The sequence below is a fragment of the Cavia porcellus genome, unplaced genomic scaffold (genome assembly GCF_034190915.1).
Source record: "Cavia porcellus strain 051 isolate PalLab524CR breed Dunkin Hartley unplaced genomic scaffold, mCavPor4.1 scaffold_2, whole genome shotgun sequence".
In the NCBI taxonomy this organism is placed as follows: domain Eukaryota; kingdom Metazoa; phylum Chordata; class Mammalia; order Rodentia; family Caviidae; genus Cavia; species Cavia porcellus.
This window is the reverse complement of record NW_026947485.1, coordinates 88066245-88080343: the sequence shown is the minus strand read 5'-3', so window position 1 is coordinate 88080343 and position 14099 is coordinate 88066245. Positions and strand designations below refer to the sequence as shown.

Here is a 14099-nt window from a genome sequence, read left to right as displayed (position 1 = left end):
GCAGGCACTCCTGCTGCTGAGCTAAATCCCTAGCCCCCATGCTTCCTTCTAAAGCTATTTTGAATAACACTGGCTGACAAGAATCTTTGAGTAGGTGAGGATAGTAATTAGATTTTGCTCTTTGTGGTTGTGCTATATATTGCTTGCTTTTTTCCTCCTCCTCCTACCCGTTTTCCCCCCTCCCCCTCGCCCTCCCCTCCTCCTCCTCCTTCCTCCCAGTTTCCAATTAAGGGACTTGGGCAAATGCTCAAGGGAATAGGATGTCTAGAATCCAATTATTTTAAACATCAGGAAAAAATAGGTTTTTATATGTGTGGAAAAATACTACGAAACTATGCTTAGAATAAATAGTTTTTCTGAGACTTGCATCAACATTTCTTCCTTTAGGGCAATGACTATTAAAGGAGAAAATTGGAGGATATATGAGATTTAACCAGGGAAATTTTTCAAGCTACATGGTCTTCTTCCCCAAATACTGATTTTTGTTGTGGCTCTCTCCCTAGAATCAAGACCATAGTGACCTACTGACTACAGTGGGCCAAATCTCTTTTTGCCTCAGGGTTGAAAAACAGTTATGAATCATTGCTTTAAGACTCATCAGTGGATAAAATATTTCCAACTATAATTACACAAAAGCCTAAAGACCACATTTGCTTAAATTATATTATTTATTTTTGATTATCCCTCTTAGTCCTGCATGCATTGTTAGCACAAAAAGTTGAACATGATCACAATCCCCTTTAAAGACAGTATAGAACACGCCATCTGAAGAGCATCTCCCTAGAAGCCCAAGAATTCCAGACGGTGGCAACTAACACTGTCAGTGACCCAGACAATGTTCATAGAAAAATTCACCAACTATCCTTTGTTTAATGTAAACAAGGCAGGAGGCCAACAGATATTACAGTAACACTATTTTACAGGGCCCAGAAGTATGCATATATAGCATGTTTGAGCATATCAAGTGTCACAGTGACATGCACATTTTGATTTACTGTATGACCCCCAAATTTAATGACCGTGTAATTTGTAGCTTCAGCACTTCACTGTAACTTCTTTTGTCAATACCTGCTCCCTTCATAATTCAATGGTAATTATATAGTAATACAATAATTGTAGAAATGTTACCATGAATTTATGAAGTAATTCTGCAATTTGTGCCCTGTAAAATTAAGTGTAACAATCTTTACACTAGCAATAGTGTAAGCAAGCTAAGGATTTTGGTCCTTATATATACATACATATATACACATGTACACATAGTAATATACAATTAAACCCCCAAACTGTGAAACCACTCACAGCTTCCATATTGCACAGATACATTTTGAAAACATTACATCATTAGAGTGTGAGTCCTACGATGATAACTGGATAAGACAAATCTGAGTTCTATGAAGTAAAGAATGTGCCTCATTACTAAAAATAAATCCAAAGACTACATTGTTGGTAAGTTTAAAAAATGTGCATACCTATTTATAAAAATGTAAAGCAAAGCTAAAATTAAGTTTAGAACCTGCTATGGATGACAATCAGCTGCTGAGGTGGTACTTTCTACTTGACACGGTGCCCTCTCTGACCCTTCTTACAAGCACTGAGTATTGGAAATATTCAGCTTCTGACAGACAACAAGAATATGGCCAATGATGTCATAGTCAATGCTTTGCTAAATTAACAAATTTGACTAAGTGTGAGAACTTGAGCTGGCACTAAATCCAAACTAAATATGCTAAAAGAAAAAAGGAGATAAAGAGAAAAGCGAAACAAACTAAACCTTAAACTTTAGCTGATTATATCAAAGTCATTATAATAACTTAGGAAAATTATATTTTCAGAAGCAACACACACACAGACAGATATACAGACACACACACACACACACACACACACACACACACACACACACACAAATATGAGTTAAAGCTTTTCTGGGCTTGGTTTCATGGATTAGCTACAAGGTCCCACTGTGAAAATCAAAGATAAAAGAGTATTTGGTTTGAGAGGTTACACTATTCCTATTAAGCACTACAAAAGCATTTAGAAATATCTAACATCTCTTAATGCCTTATTTTAAATATATACATATCAAAGTAGACTGTAACTATAACTAAAAATGGAGATGCCTCAGTGTTTCTTCCATAAACTGATCAACAAAGCAAACTGAATAATGCTTCCAATCATTCAAAATTACAGAAAGTTACATGAAGTAACTATCTCCTGTTTTTGCTGTTTCACTGTTTTACTTAATGAATTTTTTAGACCAAACTAAGAAAGATTTGTGTTAAATTAGAAATTTAGTCCTTTTTTAACAACGATGAACATTTTAGAGCTGAGATTATTCATAGTCTTGATATTTTGTTCTTAATAAATAGCAAAAGCTAACTATAAAATCAATCAGAAACACTATAACAAAATGAGCAGAGAAGCATAAAACATGACTCTGTATGCAAACATGCCACATAACATGGCTTTCACAAGGGCTGAGGCCGAGCCGCCCAAGGTGACCCGAGATGGAATGTTTACAGGATCTCCCCCAAAATCAGTAAATGGAAAGATAAAAGAGGAAAGTGCTGCTGCTTAACATTAAAAAAAAAAGCTTTAAAGCGATATTGGGACAATAAACATCACTTAAAGAAAGAACAGAAGGACGCTAGCCAACGCCTGATGTAACGTTGCCACAGCCTACAGTGTTACACCGACACTTGTGCACGTACACCCCTTCACACGCATCCTTCAACATATAGACAGGACATCTAAAGGGCTGTTTTCTTTCATTTCTTTAGAATCATTTAAGACAACAGACAACAAAGTGAAATGAAAAAAATGTAAACATTACGATGCCATTGGCATTCTGATTGTTGCCTACCTGGACACTACCATTAGCTTCAGTAAGAAAATCAATTATGCGGAATTTCAAAAAACTAATTTTCAGAGAGGGAAAGAGAAGAAATAAGTTGTCAACTGAGTACATACTAGTTAGGTAAAAAACACTATTTTAACAAACACAACCAATGATGAACATAAATTCAATGTTTCAAAAATGCCAGTTTAAGTAAACTGGGACCCATACATGAAAATTAACCACTAACATGGCTATGTGCACAAAAGAGTAAAAGAATGTCTCTTTAAAAATATATATTAAACAAGAATTTTTGTATCATATTAAATTGTTATTCTTAGAAAAGCTAAAGAAAGTTGATACTGGTCTACACATTTTTATTTACTATCATCAACAATTCATGGATGGTTCCTGAATTATGCTTTTTCTCATTTACAGTTTTAAATACTTTGATATGAATCTTTACCTTAAAAAGTTACAAAATTAGTGAATTTTTTGCTACTTATTAATCCAAAACAAGCTAAGCATTTGAGATCCAGAGAATGTCAAAATGTCTTGCTACCTAAAAGGATGTTAAGATAACAGAAATATCCTCAAAGTCATGACACCAGGAATTTTTCAGCACTTCACAGTCATTAGAAATGCCTATTTCCTGGAGTTCCTTTGACTGTATCCTGGGTTACACAACGTACAACACAGAGATCCATCACGGTAAAGCCAATGAAAACATTATGCCACATTTTACCAAGAGTATTCGCCTAAAAGGCTCTGTCCAGTTTACAATAATACTTCATTTAAAAAGGCTTTTTATCCTCTCTTGACTGGATGGAACTGAGTCTTCTCTGATGACATGTACATGACAGTTCGGTTCCCCAAGTGACTTGAGAGTTGAAAGTCCCCTAGTCACTACTTATGGTGTGGAAGAAGCGTGGTATTTCACAAACGCAATTGCCGCCAGCTCCTTACAGAACTCTTCTAACACAATCACACCTTCTAGCAATGTGATGTGGTCAATACTGGGAAAAGTAGACAGTAAATCAATGTGAGTTCTCAGCAGATCATTGAATCTGGTGACATTTTTGGATAAAAGTATATAAAAACAATGACTTACACAGGCCCTTCAGGTTCCAAACCAAGCAATCGCTTCCTGACTAACAGAAGCTTAGGTGTGAAGTCTTGAATACGCTGAATCCGAACCATAAGGTCTCCAACAACCTGCATCACAGATAAAAACACAGTTCTTGAAACTGTCTGAATAAGGATTCTGATTGAAAAAAACATCCTTTCTATCACTAACGAACCTCCTCCACAGTCTCTTTGACCAAAGACTTACTTAGTGCTTACAATATAAAAGTTATATATATATATTATTTAAAAGAATTTTCTTCCTTTCCCATTCTATAATGTTCAGAATGTAGGATGATTAGTTTAAATACAGATATATAATATCTTCATTACATGACACCGACTACCTACAGTGATATGAAGATGTTAACTGGTGGGCTTACTGGTTCTAAAGAGCAGAGCAGAACAGAACTCACCCTGACGATTACAGAGAAGAGCGATCTACAGCCAGAGGCAAGGTTCACGTAGGGATCCAAAAGGTACTCATGTGTGTGTGGATGAGGGAAAAGGGACAATCTGGACAACACTGAAGTCACCTGTAGATTCACATCGTACGGCTGTGTGGAGGTAAGGATAGAAAGACAGCTGGCATGACTGATCATGTACATACAACATGCTTAACTCACCACTTTAATTTGGCTAAGAAAGGAAAACACACCAGCTACTCTCTCCACGTGTTCTTCTGCAGTGAAAATATCTACAGCTAAACAGGCTCTCACCATCTTAATCAAAATGCACACAGCACAGTCCTAAAACTTAAAAAATAAAAGACATACATTGAAACATGTACAAAAGACAAAGATGCAATATAATAGGATGTTTATGTGGGATGGCTGAATTAATGAAGAGTTGAAAGTCATCAGAAATCACCAATATGCTACAAGTAATATTAATTACAAACCACAGAGGACAAATTAAACTTAATACTAAGTAAAAAGATATTTCATCTTATAAATACAAGAAAATAGGTTTGGAAACAGTATTCTTCATCTTGCATTATTCCATGGCAGTCAAGTATCAAAAACACATATATAATAAAATAAATTCAAATCACAAACCTTTGTCAATGGAATAAAAGAATTTAAGGAAAAACTGGTCACCTTATGCCTACAGGTGACAAGGAGATCAAGACTAGGTTTAACATCCACAATGGGATCTGAATGTTTCATTCTCACCCACTAATCCGCTTTAATACACGTGATCAAAATGAATACCAACCGAAGTGGATTTCTGGCATTCAGAGAATGCCTAGACACATGCCAGAAGACAATCAGAGGTACTCTGATGAACGTATGTTTTGTTACATACAAATCTCACTTCTGGCTCTAAGTTCGATTTTACTCTTTCTTATTAACCACGAGATTAATAAACTTGGATTTTTTGAAAGAATAAAGAGTCAGGTTTTTTTCTAAATAGTTTTACAGTAAAATAAATTAAAGGAGATTTGTAGTCCTAATAAAGGGACATTTAAGAGTATATTCTCCTGATAATATTTGCAATAAGACAGTCTTTTCCAAAACTCAACTCATAATAAAAGTCAATTCTCAAACTGGGTGTAGTGGCACATGCTTGTAATCCCAATACTCAGGGGGCTGAGGCAGGAGAATCATTGCAAATTCAAGACCAGCCTGGACTATACAGTGAGCTCAAGGCCAGCTTGAAACTGCATAGTGAGACTCTGTCTCAAAAAGACAAAAAAAAAAAAAAGTGAATTCTCATCAAATGTGACAAGTGGCTAAGTTACTCACCCAACTTTACACTCTTTGCAGTTAGAGTGAGACAAGCTTTGGCCTCTTCATTGTTTTTCCTGGTAGTCTCTACATTCTGTTGTGGATGTCAGCACTGTACTACATTTATGAAATCACCACAGGTACGAACTACTGTTTGTATTGTATAGAATTCTCTTTTAATTAACATTGTGACAACACAGTGGTGCCATGAGTACTTAATGCTATAACTTCTCAATTAGGCATGAAGAAATTATCTTCTTTATGAACTATGTATATTTAATGTTTAATCCCAGGATGGTTACCATGACTCTATTAGGAATATACCTTATGAAAATACAGACACCATCCTTAGCAAAAATAGAAAAGAAAATGAAATCAAACCAAACACACCAAGGCCCATAAGGACTCATGCACTGTCTTTAAAATCAGACCACAGGATGTTCTTGTTCTCACCAAAGAGGCTGCAAAACCTACGGTTTTAATGACTGACAGGCTGCAGGCTCTAAATCCTATACCTGAAATCAAGGATCCCTCATTTGTGAAACAGTGCTAGAAATCTGTCGCACCCATGTTAGGGACACAGGAAGGATGATGGTGAGGGCACAGGCATCAGCTCCATCCCACATTGTGCCAAGCAGTTGAAGATACTCTATCTTCAAGCATCCTTTTGTGTTGGCATTTGATAAACTAAGGAAAACTGCTCAATTGTGATGATAATTGAGAATGGAATTTTTTTTGATTCAGAAACTATTTTTAAAATGTGGGTCCTTTTTCATTGCTTTTGGTTGAAACTTCTAAAAATTATTGTCTTGATACTGTTAAATATTTCTTGCTCAAGCAGATTCAAACTAAGCCTAGCAAACTAATAGCAAAACCTATAACCAAATGATGAATCTGGCCACCCAGGATATTTACACCAAGAGGTACAGACCACACTTACTATGCCAGACTTGTATACTTTAGCTGTCAGCTTTAAAACAAATATTAGAGATACAGTCCATGCTATTTAAAAGGAAAAAAAAAAAAGACCTGAATCTTTATTGATGTTGGAAACAATTCCGACTGAGGCTACGCTGTACCCAGTACTTCTTAAATTATATTTTATTTGACTTTCTGGGTACTGAAGAATGCATACTCATGGAGCAAATTTCTTTTACAACTCCTTATACTCACATAAAGATTTACCTAAAATGCTTTAAAAAAAAAAAAAAAAAAAGAACAAGTACTATAATTTCAAATTAATTAAATTTCAAATTAATTCCAAATTAGTTAATTCAGTTTCTACGTTGAGACAAGAACTGTGTTGGGGGTTCTACTTCAAGTGTAGATGCCACTCTCATGGGTGTCTGTCACTGACAGGGCAAGAGAGATTCCTTCACCCCAAATTCCTTCTCCCAGTGCTTGATAGCATCGTATCAGTTGATGGTGATTTTCACTCAATTTTGATGTAAATGAATCTTTTTGATTTCCTCTTTCCCTCATGAAAATGAACACTGTTCACAAGCTCTTTGTCTGATAAAGCCAGTTCACAATTTTAATGAGACCAGCATGTTCAAGATTCAATTGGAAATGACATTTAGGTCTCTTGAGCGGATCTTAAGTTTTACCTTATGTGTATCCATACTGACCAACCATACTAATTGAAAGGTTTTCCAAGTTAGTCATAAGAGAAAGCGCTAATCATCTCTAAAATGAGGGCCAGTAATAAGAAGACACACAGGTCTGTAATAGCTGCCAGGCTAAGTGAGTATTTTGAACATTTCAATGCATCAGAACCCAACAAGCTGTTGGCAAAAAGCCTTATGAAGAAGTCCTCCAGCAGAAAAATCAAGAATGAAAATACTTAATTGAAAATCCAAACTAAAACTTCAGATTATATCACAGTGAATAGGAACAACATATTAAAAAAAAGGAATTTTAATATGTATTACCTGATCAAGAATTCTTCCCATTCTGTCAAACAAAACCTTCAAAAAGTGACCTTCAAAGAAAGCTGCTTCTAAGTTGCACTTTTCCAATGCTTTCGGAGATCCAGGCCATTCCCATCTTAAGCAGATAGCACAGTAGTCCCGAAACTAGGGAGAAAAAAGCATTTGCATCAAGGAACTACCAGAAAACAAAATGAAGATAAAATGGAAATAATTTCCTCAAACAGGCACAAGGAATCACATGAATGCAGAACACCTCCTGTGTGCAGTGCTACTGGAGAGGAGAGAGAGGTGGCCAGGTGTCTGACAATAGGGACTCAGGGAAGACCAGGACTGGCAGGAACTAGAACAAGATGGTGGAGGAAAAAGGCTTGTTTCGATTTCATTAGACTGTGCCCTTGGGAATCCAGACATGGTGGCACACGCCTAGAACCCGAGGTAGAAGGATTGCCAGCAGACTGAGGCCAGGCTGGGCTACAAAGTCAGTTCAAGGACAGCCTATAATCTAGCAGACTCTGGCTCTGTCTCAAACAAACAGACAAAAAAACCCATTTAAACTGTGCTCATGCTCGTCCTTTATTTTTACATTTTAATTTTTGGTGTTTGTTTGCTTATTGAGGCAGAGTCCTGCTACATAGTTCAGGCTGTCCTTGAGCCCACCATGTAGTCCAGGTCGGCTTTCAGCTGTGTGGCAATCCTCCTGCTTCAGCCTCCCAAATGCTGGGATTACAAGCCTGTGCTACCATGCCTGGCTCTTCCTTTACAGTAATGTAATTCTTTAGTTATTTTCCTAACAGATTTAGAGCACATTTATAAAGCAAAGTTAAGACCAAATTCTCAAATGATCTAATATTTTATATATAACAGGTAAATGCTGCTCATTACTGGAGAAGGTTTGATGTTCCCAGGGTGGACCTACCCTGGGCCCGCAAAGAGAGGATAAAACAGTGCTACGAAAAGGATGCTCTGTAGGCCAGAATTGGGCCTCAAGCTGTTTGCAACCATCATCAATGAGATGAATACAAAAAGGAAGGAAAGGATCTAGAATTTTCATAGCAATCTGAGTCACTTTATGTTTGCTGAATCTAACACTAACATAATTGGGGCTGATATTGTGTGCTTTTCCTTCATATTCTTAGTAATTCAATTTTATCTTACAAAAGTGTTAGTACGCAACAGATTAGAAATAATAAAGACTATTGCTTCAGTAGAGCAATACTTTTCACTGGAAAATGGATTTTTATGAGCACAAGACTATCTCATAATAAAATGAATTTTAAAGGTTTCCTCAATATGTAATTTACTTAAGAGAAATTCAAAGGGGTATTTTTTTCCATATTTTTGTCTTTTCAAAATTTCCTCATTTAGTACAGCAAAATTTCTTTGACCTCTCCATAGTTTGAAAATTACAGGAAATTAAAACAATATATTCTCATCATAAGCATTACCTTCAGCTTAAAAAAACATTTAAAACAAGCCAACTTCATCAAGATAGTGTGAGTTTTAAATTCATCTAATTTTTTAGATAATTTTCTATATAAAGTCACATCCCAAATAAACTGCTTTTAAATTAACACTTGAAATTTGACCTCTTAAGTAATAGTTTTAAAACTTTTATCCTTTTTGTCTGTTTTCTAAAATTTCTGAAACAATCATTGCAATTATATTTATAATTAAAAAATGGAAATGAGGGAAACTTTACAAAAGAACACAAGTAGCTTAAAAATTCAAATGGTAGTACTGAGATTTTTTGTTTTTTTTACCTTACTTCTTTTACTAGCCTGTTATGGGAATGTTACTTGCTATCTCATTACTCTAGCTAAACGTATGAATTGCTAGATGCAATTCAAAGGGTTTAAATAAAAATATATCTTTTTCAGATGTCAAAACTTTCCAAATTTATAATTTTCCAACTTTGTAATTCACTTTCCAATTTTGAAATAGTCTATTATAGTTCTTTTTAAACAAATTCTAGGTATTGACACTGCAAAATGTATACAAACCGGAACTACAGATTTTGTGAGGTTATATAGTAATTCGAACATAAATTGCATCCTCAACAGGCTGATTATTTTATAACCTTAAAACAATAAAGATTAAATACAAAGGGTACACAAGATGTAGAGATAATGCCAAGGATGAAGAAAAGAGCCACCCTCTGAGAACATATTTCCAGGGAGGCGGAAGTGTAACTGGAGCGAGGGACACCACACTGCACTATGTGCATTCGAAGGGTGAAGGAGAGCCAGGGATGTGGCTCAGAGCACAGCACTTGCCTCGCTTGGGGACAACCTGGAGCTCAATCCTCAGTACTGCAGGAGGAGGGAGAAAGGGTAGCGGGCTGTGGACTGGGGGCAAGGGTAAGTGGTGGGATCACAAGACGCCACATTTTGCATCAGCAGGGGAAATGGATCAGGCGAGCTATAACTTAAGAATAAAAAAAGAAATGCACAGCCAGAGAAACCTTGAGAGAGGGACTTGGCCAGTGAAATCCAAACTACAACAGAGCTCAGGTCTTGTATTTTTAAAGAGTGAGGACTCATTTCTTTGCAGTCATGGCTGTGCATAATTAAGTAGTGTAACAAGAGGTTTGTGTGCAGACATTCGTAGATTTCATTCCCAAAAATCAGTCAAGTCACTTACCTGCCTGTGAGCATCTCGGAGGTAGGTGTCATAGCCAGTGCCCTCAACGTGGTAGGATGATTTTGCTTCATCCGGTACCAGACAAAGAAAACTTAAATGAAAAAGGCCATCATAATCAATAACAGAATAATTCTCTTAATATCTTTATATCTATCGCATGTAGTGATATCTTACATTTAGTTGAGCCTTAATATAAATGGAAACTTGAAAAATAAAATTATAGTATAAGTCCTTATGTTCAGTCTTATAATTTACTCATTAAATACTCTTCCAGTGTTTTAAGGTTTAAGTCTTGATTCCGTTTAAACTGAAAGAATTTTTTTAAACCGAAAGAATTTTTTTTTAAAGATTGCTGCACCACGCCAGATTAACACACCAGTGTTAATCTCAGGAAACTGCCTTTTAAGTAAATGAACTTGAGGTATTTTTATGTATCACAATTTGCATTTCAAGCCATGTACAATTTTTAATGCCACCTGACAGAGCCAAGCATATCAGTGACAACATTGAAAGGGAAGGAAAAAAGAAAAGAAAACTGCCACAGAACAGGCACCTTAAAGAACAACAACAACAACAAAAAACCCCATAAAAACATGAACTAAAAATAAAAGAGACAGCACTGTGCTTTAGCACACATGCTATAAGTTCAAATTGTCAAACTGGCAATTCTCAATATTGCTGTAATTGGGAATTACTTAAAATTAAGCCATTTACATATTTTTTTTAAATGACTAACCTACTTGAGAGTTTACTTATTCACTATTTTCTTAAAAACCGTTTTTCTATTAAGTAGAGCTTTTCTCTGGATACCAACTAATGCTCCCTGGCTATAACTTGCTACATAATCAAGATTAAAAAACTGACATAATCTTTGAAGAAGTCCAAGTTTATCACATGCTCCTATAACAAATGAGGAGGATAGATTTTCTGTATTATAAAAAGAAGTAAAAGAGATATAAGTCAAATACATATAGCAACTCACCTATTTACAATTTTATGGACTTCAGTCTTCCCATCATTCTTGGGGTGATCTGGTGTAGTTGGGGGTGAAGAACTAAGCCACTCTTTCTTTGACAAAGTATTATCTGGTGAAATGTCAGTAAATAAGGGATCTTCTTCCAGATCTCTAAGTTTAATTTAATGATGTATAAAAAAATTATTATGGTATTTTCTAAACCAAAAGATTCTCTATGTTCTGAGAAAATATTATACATTTTTGCTCACATAATTTATTTTATAGACAAATTACCATTTATATTATCAAGGACATGCTACTTTTGTTAATAGGTTTAATGAATAGAAAATTCCTTGTAAATTAAAAGAATGATATAAGCATCAGGGTATTTAAATTTTACTTCCAAAATTTGTTAAGCAGTTAGAGGTATTTTTTTCTTTAAGCATAAGGGTAAGAACTAAAAGAAGGGAAGATGTTCCAAGTCTGTGAAAAGCTGAGATCAGAGGTGGGTAGTAACTTACACTGCGCCTGCTATTAATCCATTCTCTACTACATCTTTATCTTCTGGGCACAAAGGTTTATATTCTGTATAATTTCTTTCTTCAAGATTTCTTAGGACCAAGTTGTAAAGAATGTGCTCATTGGGTTTTTGTAGAAGATGTTCAAACATCCTCAGTGTCATTATGCTTATCTGAAAGCAAAATTGATACGAGCTAACTGAAACGTATCTTCACACATGCTGTTCTTTTTGCCATCTTGCAAGTCATGCCTTTAATGTATAAAGCCACATAAAATGAAAAGCTGTCTTTAAAACATCACAAGTATATTAAAGTATGTAGGTCAAAGAATCTAAGTCCGATACTAAAATATTACACAGCTTACCTCATCAGATATGTGATCACAATGTTCAATTAACCTATGTCTTAAAGGATGTCTGCTAATTTCTGCAAGAGTCTCTGGTTCTCTCTGGTCTCCAAGAATAAACATCACCATTTCTTGAAGCAAAACATCAGAGGTTACTTGCCGAACAATACGATGAAGCAGAGCAGTTGACGTCAGAATGCCCATCTCAGAACTGAGGACAACAAACAGGTAATTAGTGGACAGAAGTGACAGAAATAGCAGTATTTTTGTTGTTTTGTTTTGTTATTAAGGAAAGACGTTACTCACGTTTGCATTAACTGAGGTTCCATAACACCAATGAAAAACCTTTCATGAACAGCTTTGGCAAGAGCAACAGCAGCAGTCTAAAATACAGTGTTAGCAACGTTTTGTTAATGGAAAAGAGACTAATCTGTAACATCAATAAATCAGTTTGCACTCTTCATATGGAAACGTGGAAAAAAAGCTTGCTTACTGACCACAAACCTAGATTAAATGCTGGCTGTTGGGTTACTTTTTTAATTCCCCCAAATAAAAGAAACAGGACCAAAAGAATTATTTCAGAAATTTACTCCCAAAGAGCGCTAGAAAGAAGTTATTGTTGTAAAGTCAATCTCTATGAAGTATTGCACCATAATACAATATTAAAGAAATATAAAAGGAATTTAAATTGTCATTTGTTTCAGAATTGTAATGTACATGCTTGATTTTTGGCTTATTTATTTTACTAAATATAATATCTTAAGACAATTAAAACATATTTGGAGACATAAACCACAGAGTCAAATTTCACTTGCTAGACACTTAAATTTTAAAGTTATCCGTAAGTAACAAAAGTACTCAAACCTTTTGTGCTTCCTTGATGAGCTGATCACAATAATCAAACCAGGAAAGAAATGAAATTAAGGCTCGTTTTCCTGGAAATGCGGAAGCATCTTCTTTATGACTGTATGAATCCAAGCTGTAGAAAACGGAAGAAAGGCCAAGTCCACAGTTATTCAAAAGCATAAATCCTACTCAGTACATACCAAAAAATGAAGGCACACAAATGAATTTAGAACACATGGTATGATATATTTTCACAGAGGCAATGCTGAGTGACAATCAAACAAGGATTTATAAAAGATGCCAAAGATAAGAGAAAACCTTTTAATAATAAAAGTTGTAAATCATTTTTATTTCTTAAGTAGGAAGAGAGAGACTAAAACAGGATGAAAGATAATGAGAAAAACCATTTAAACAGCTCCTCATAATTCTGCCATAAATTTGACAAAGTAACTGTAATGAAAAAGTAGAGAGGTTCTTGGCTGCTGGGATGCAAAAAAAGAAAAGGGAATAAAGGACCCGAAGAAAGACAAAGTGACTAGCCAGGTGCTTTCCCTGCCTTAAAACGCTGCACAGCTGTAATGTAAACAGGTGCATCTTCCTGATAGATGTTGGCATACAGTGTGGAAAAACAAGTGGAAAAACCAAAAGGCTAGCCGGGCACGGAGGCACACGCCTGCAATCCTAGCACGGAGGGCTGAGGCTGGAGGACTGCTGCAAGTTTGAGGCCAGCCTGGACTACAAAGTGAGTGCAGGGACAGACTAAACTGTATAGTGAGACCTTGTCTCAACAAAAGAAAACAAAACACCCAAAAACCAAAAACAAAGGGCTACATATTTGGAGAAAAGCACTAAAAGATAATTCCATCAGAATACTAAGTGTTTGTGGGTGGTAGCATAATTTTTTATTTATGCTCTTTCTATTTTAGTAATGAAGTGTTCTGCAATAGCTAATGGCTATATTTTCTCATGAGAATCAAGTAAAGGAGCCCAGAAAGGTAGAGTAAAAAACTCAGTGGCAATTCCATGTACACACACAAGCTAGAGGGCACAGGAGACTGTCCCAGAGGCTGTGGAAGTCATTTATAAAAAAGAAGATCTTCCTTTTACAATTTCTGTTTTTAATAAAAATAACCAGATAAAGTTACTGGTTTTAATGTAAGCCCTTAAAA

General features: G+C 35.5%; 1 protein-coding gene across 2 annotated transcripts in view; it reads right to left on the bottom strand.

Moving 5' to 3' along the window:
• Window positions 1–649: 649 nt before the first annotated feature.
• Fhip2a (FHF complex subunit HOOK interacting protein 2A) overlaps window positions 650–14099 on the bottom strand; it is a 36870-nt gene continuing 23420 nt past the window's right edge. For both annotated transcript variants that reach the window (XM_063244795.1, XM_063244796.1), the window contains exons 8-17: window positions 12949–13063; window positions 12391–12467; window positions 12103–12295; window positions 11742–11911; window positions 11248–11391; window positions 10266–10356; window positions 7626–7769; window positions 4381–4521; window positions 3951–4054; window positions 650–3855 (exon numbers count right to left, since the gene is read on the bottom strand). In XM_063244795.1, coding sequence (XP_063100865.1) covers window positions 3750–3855; window positions 3951–4054; window positions 4381–4521; window positions 7626–7769; window positions 10266–10356; window positions 11248–11391; window positions 11742–11911; window positions 12103–12295; window positions 12391–12467; window positions 12949–13063 — 1285 coding nt within the window. In that variant the 3' untranslated portion in view covers window positions 650–3749. The remainder of the gene's footprint in view (window positions 3856–3950; window positions 4055–4380; window positions 4522–7625; window positions 7770–10265; window positions 10357–11247; window positions 11392–11741; window positions 11912–12102; window positions 12296–12390; window positions 12468–12948; window positions 13064–14099) is intronic.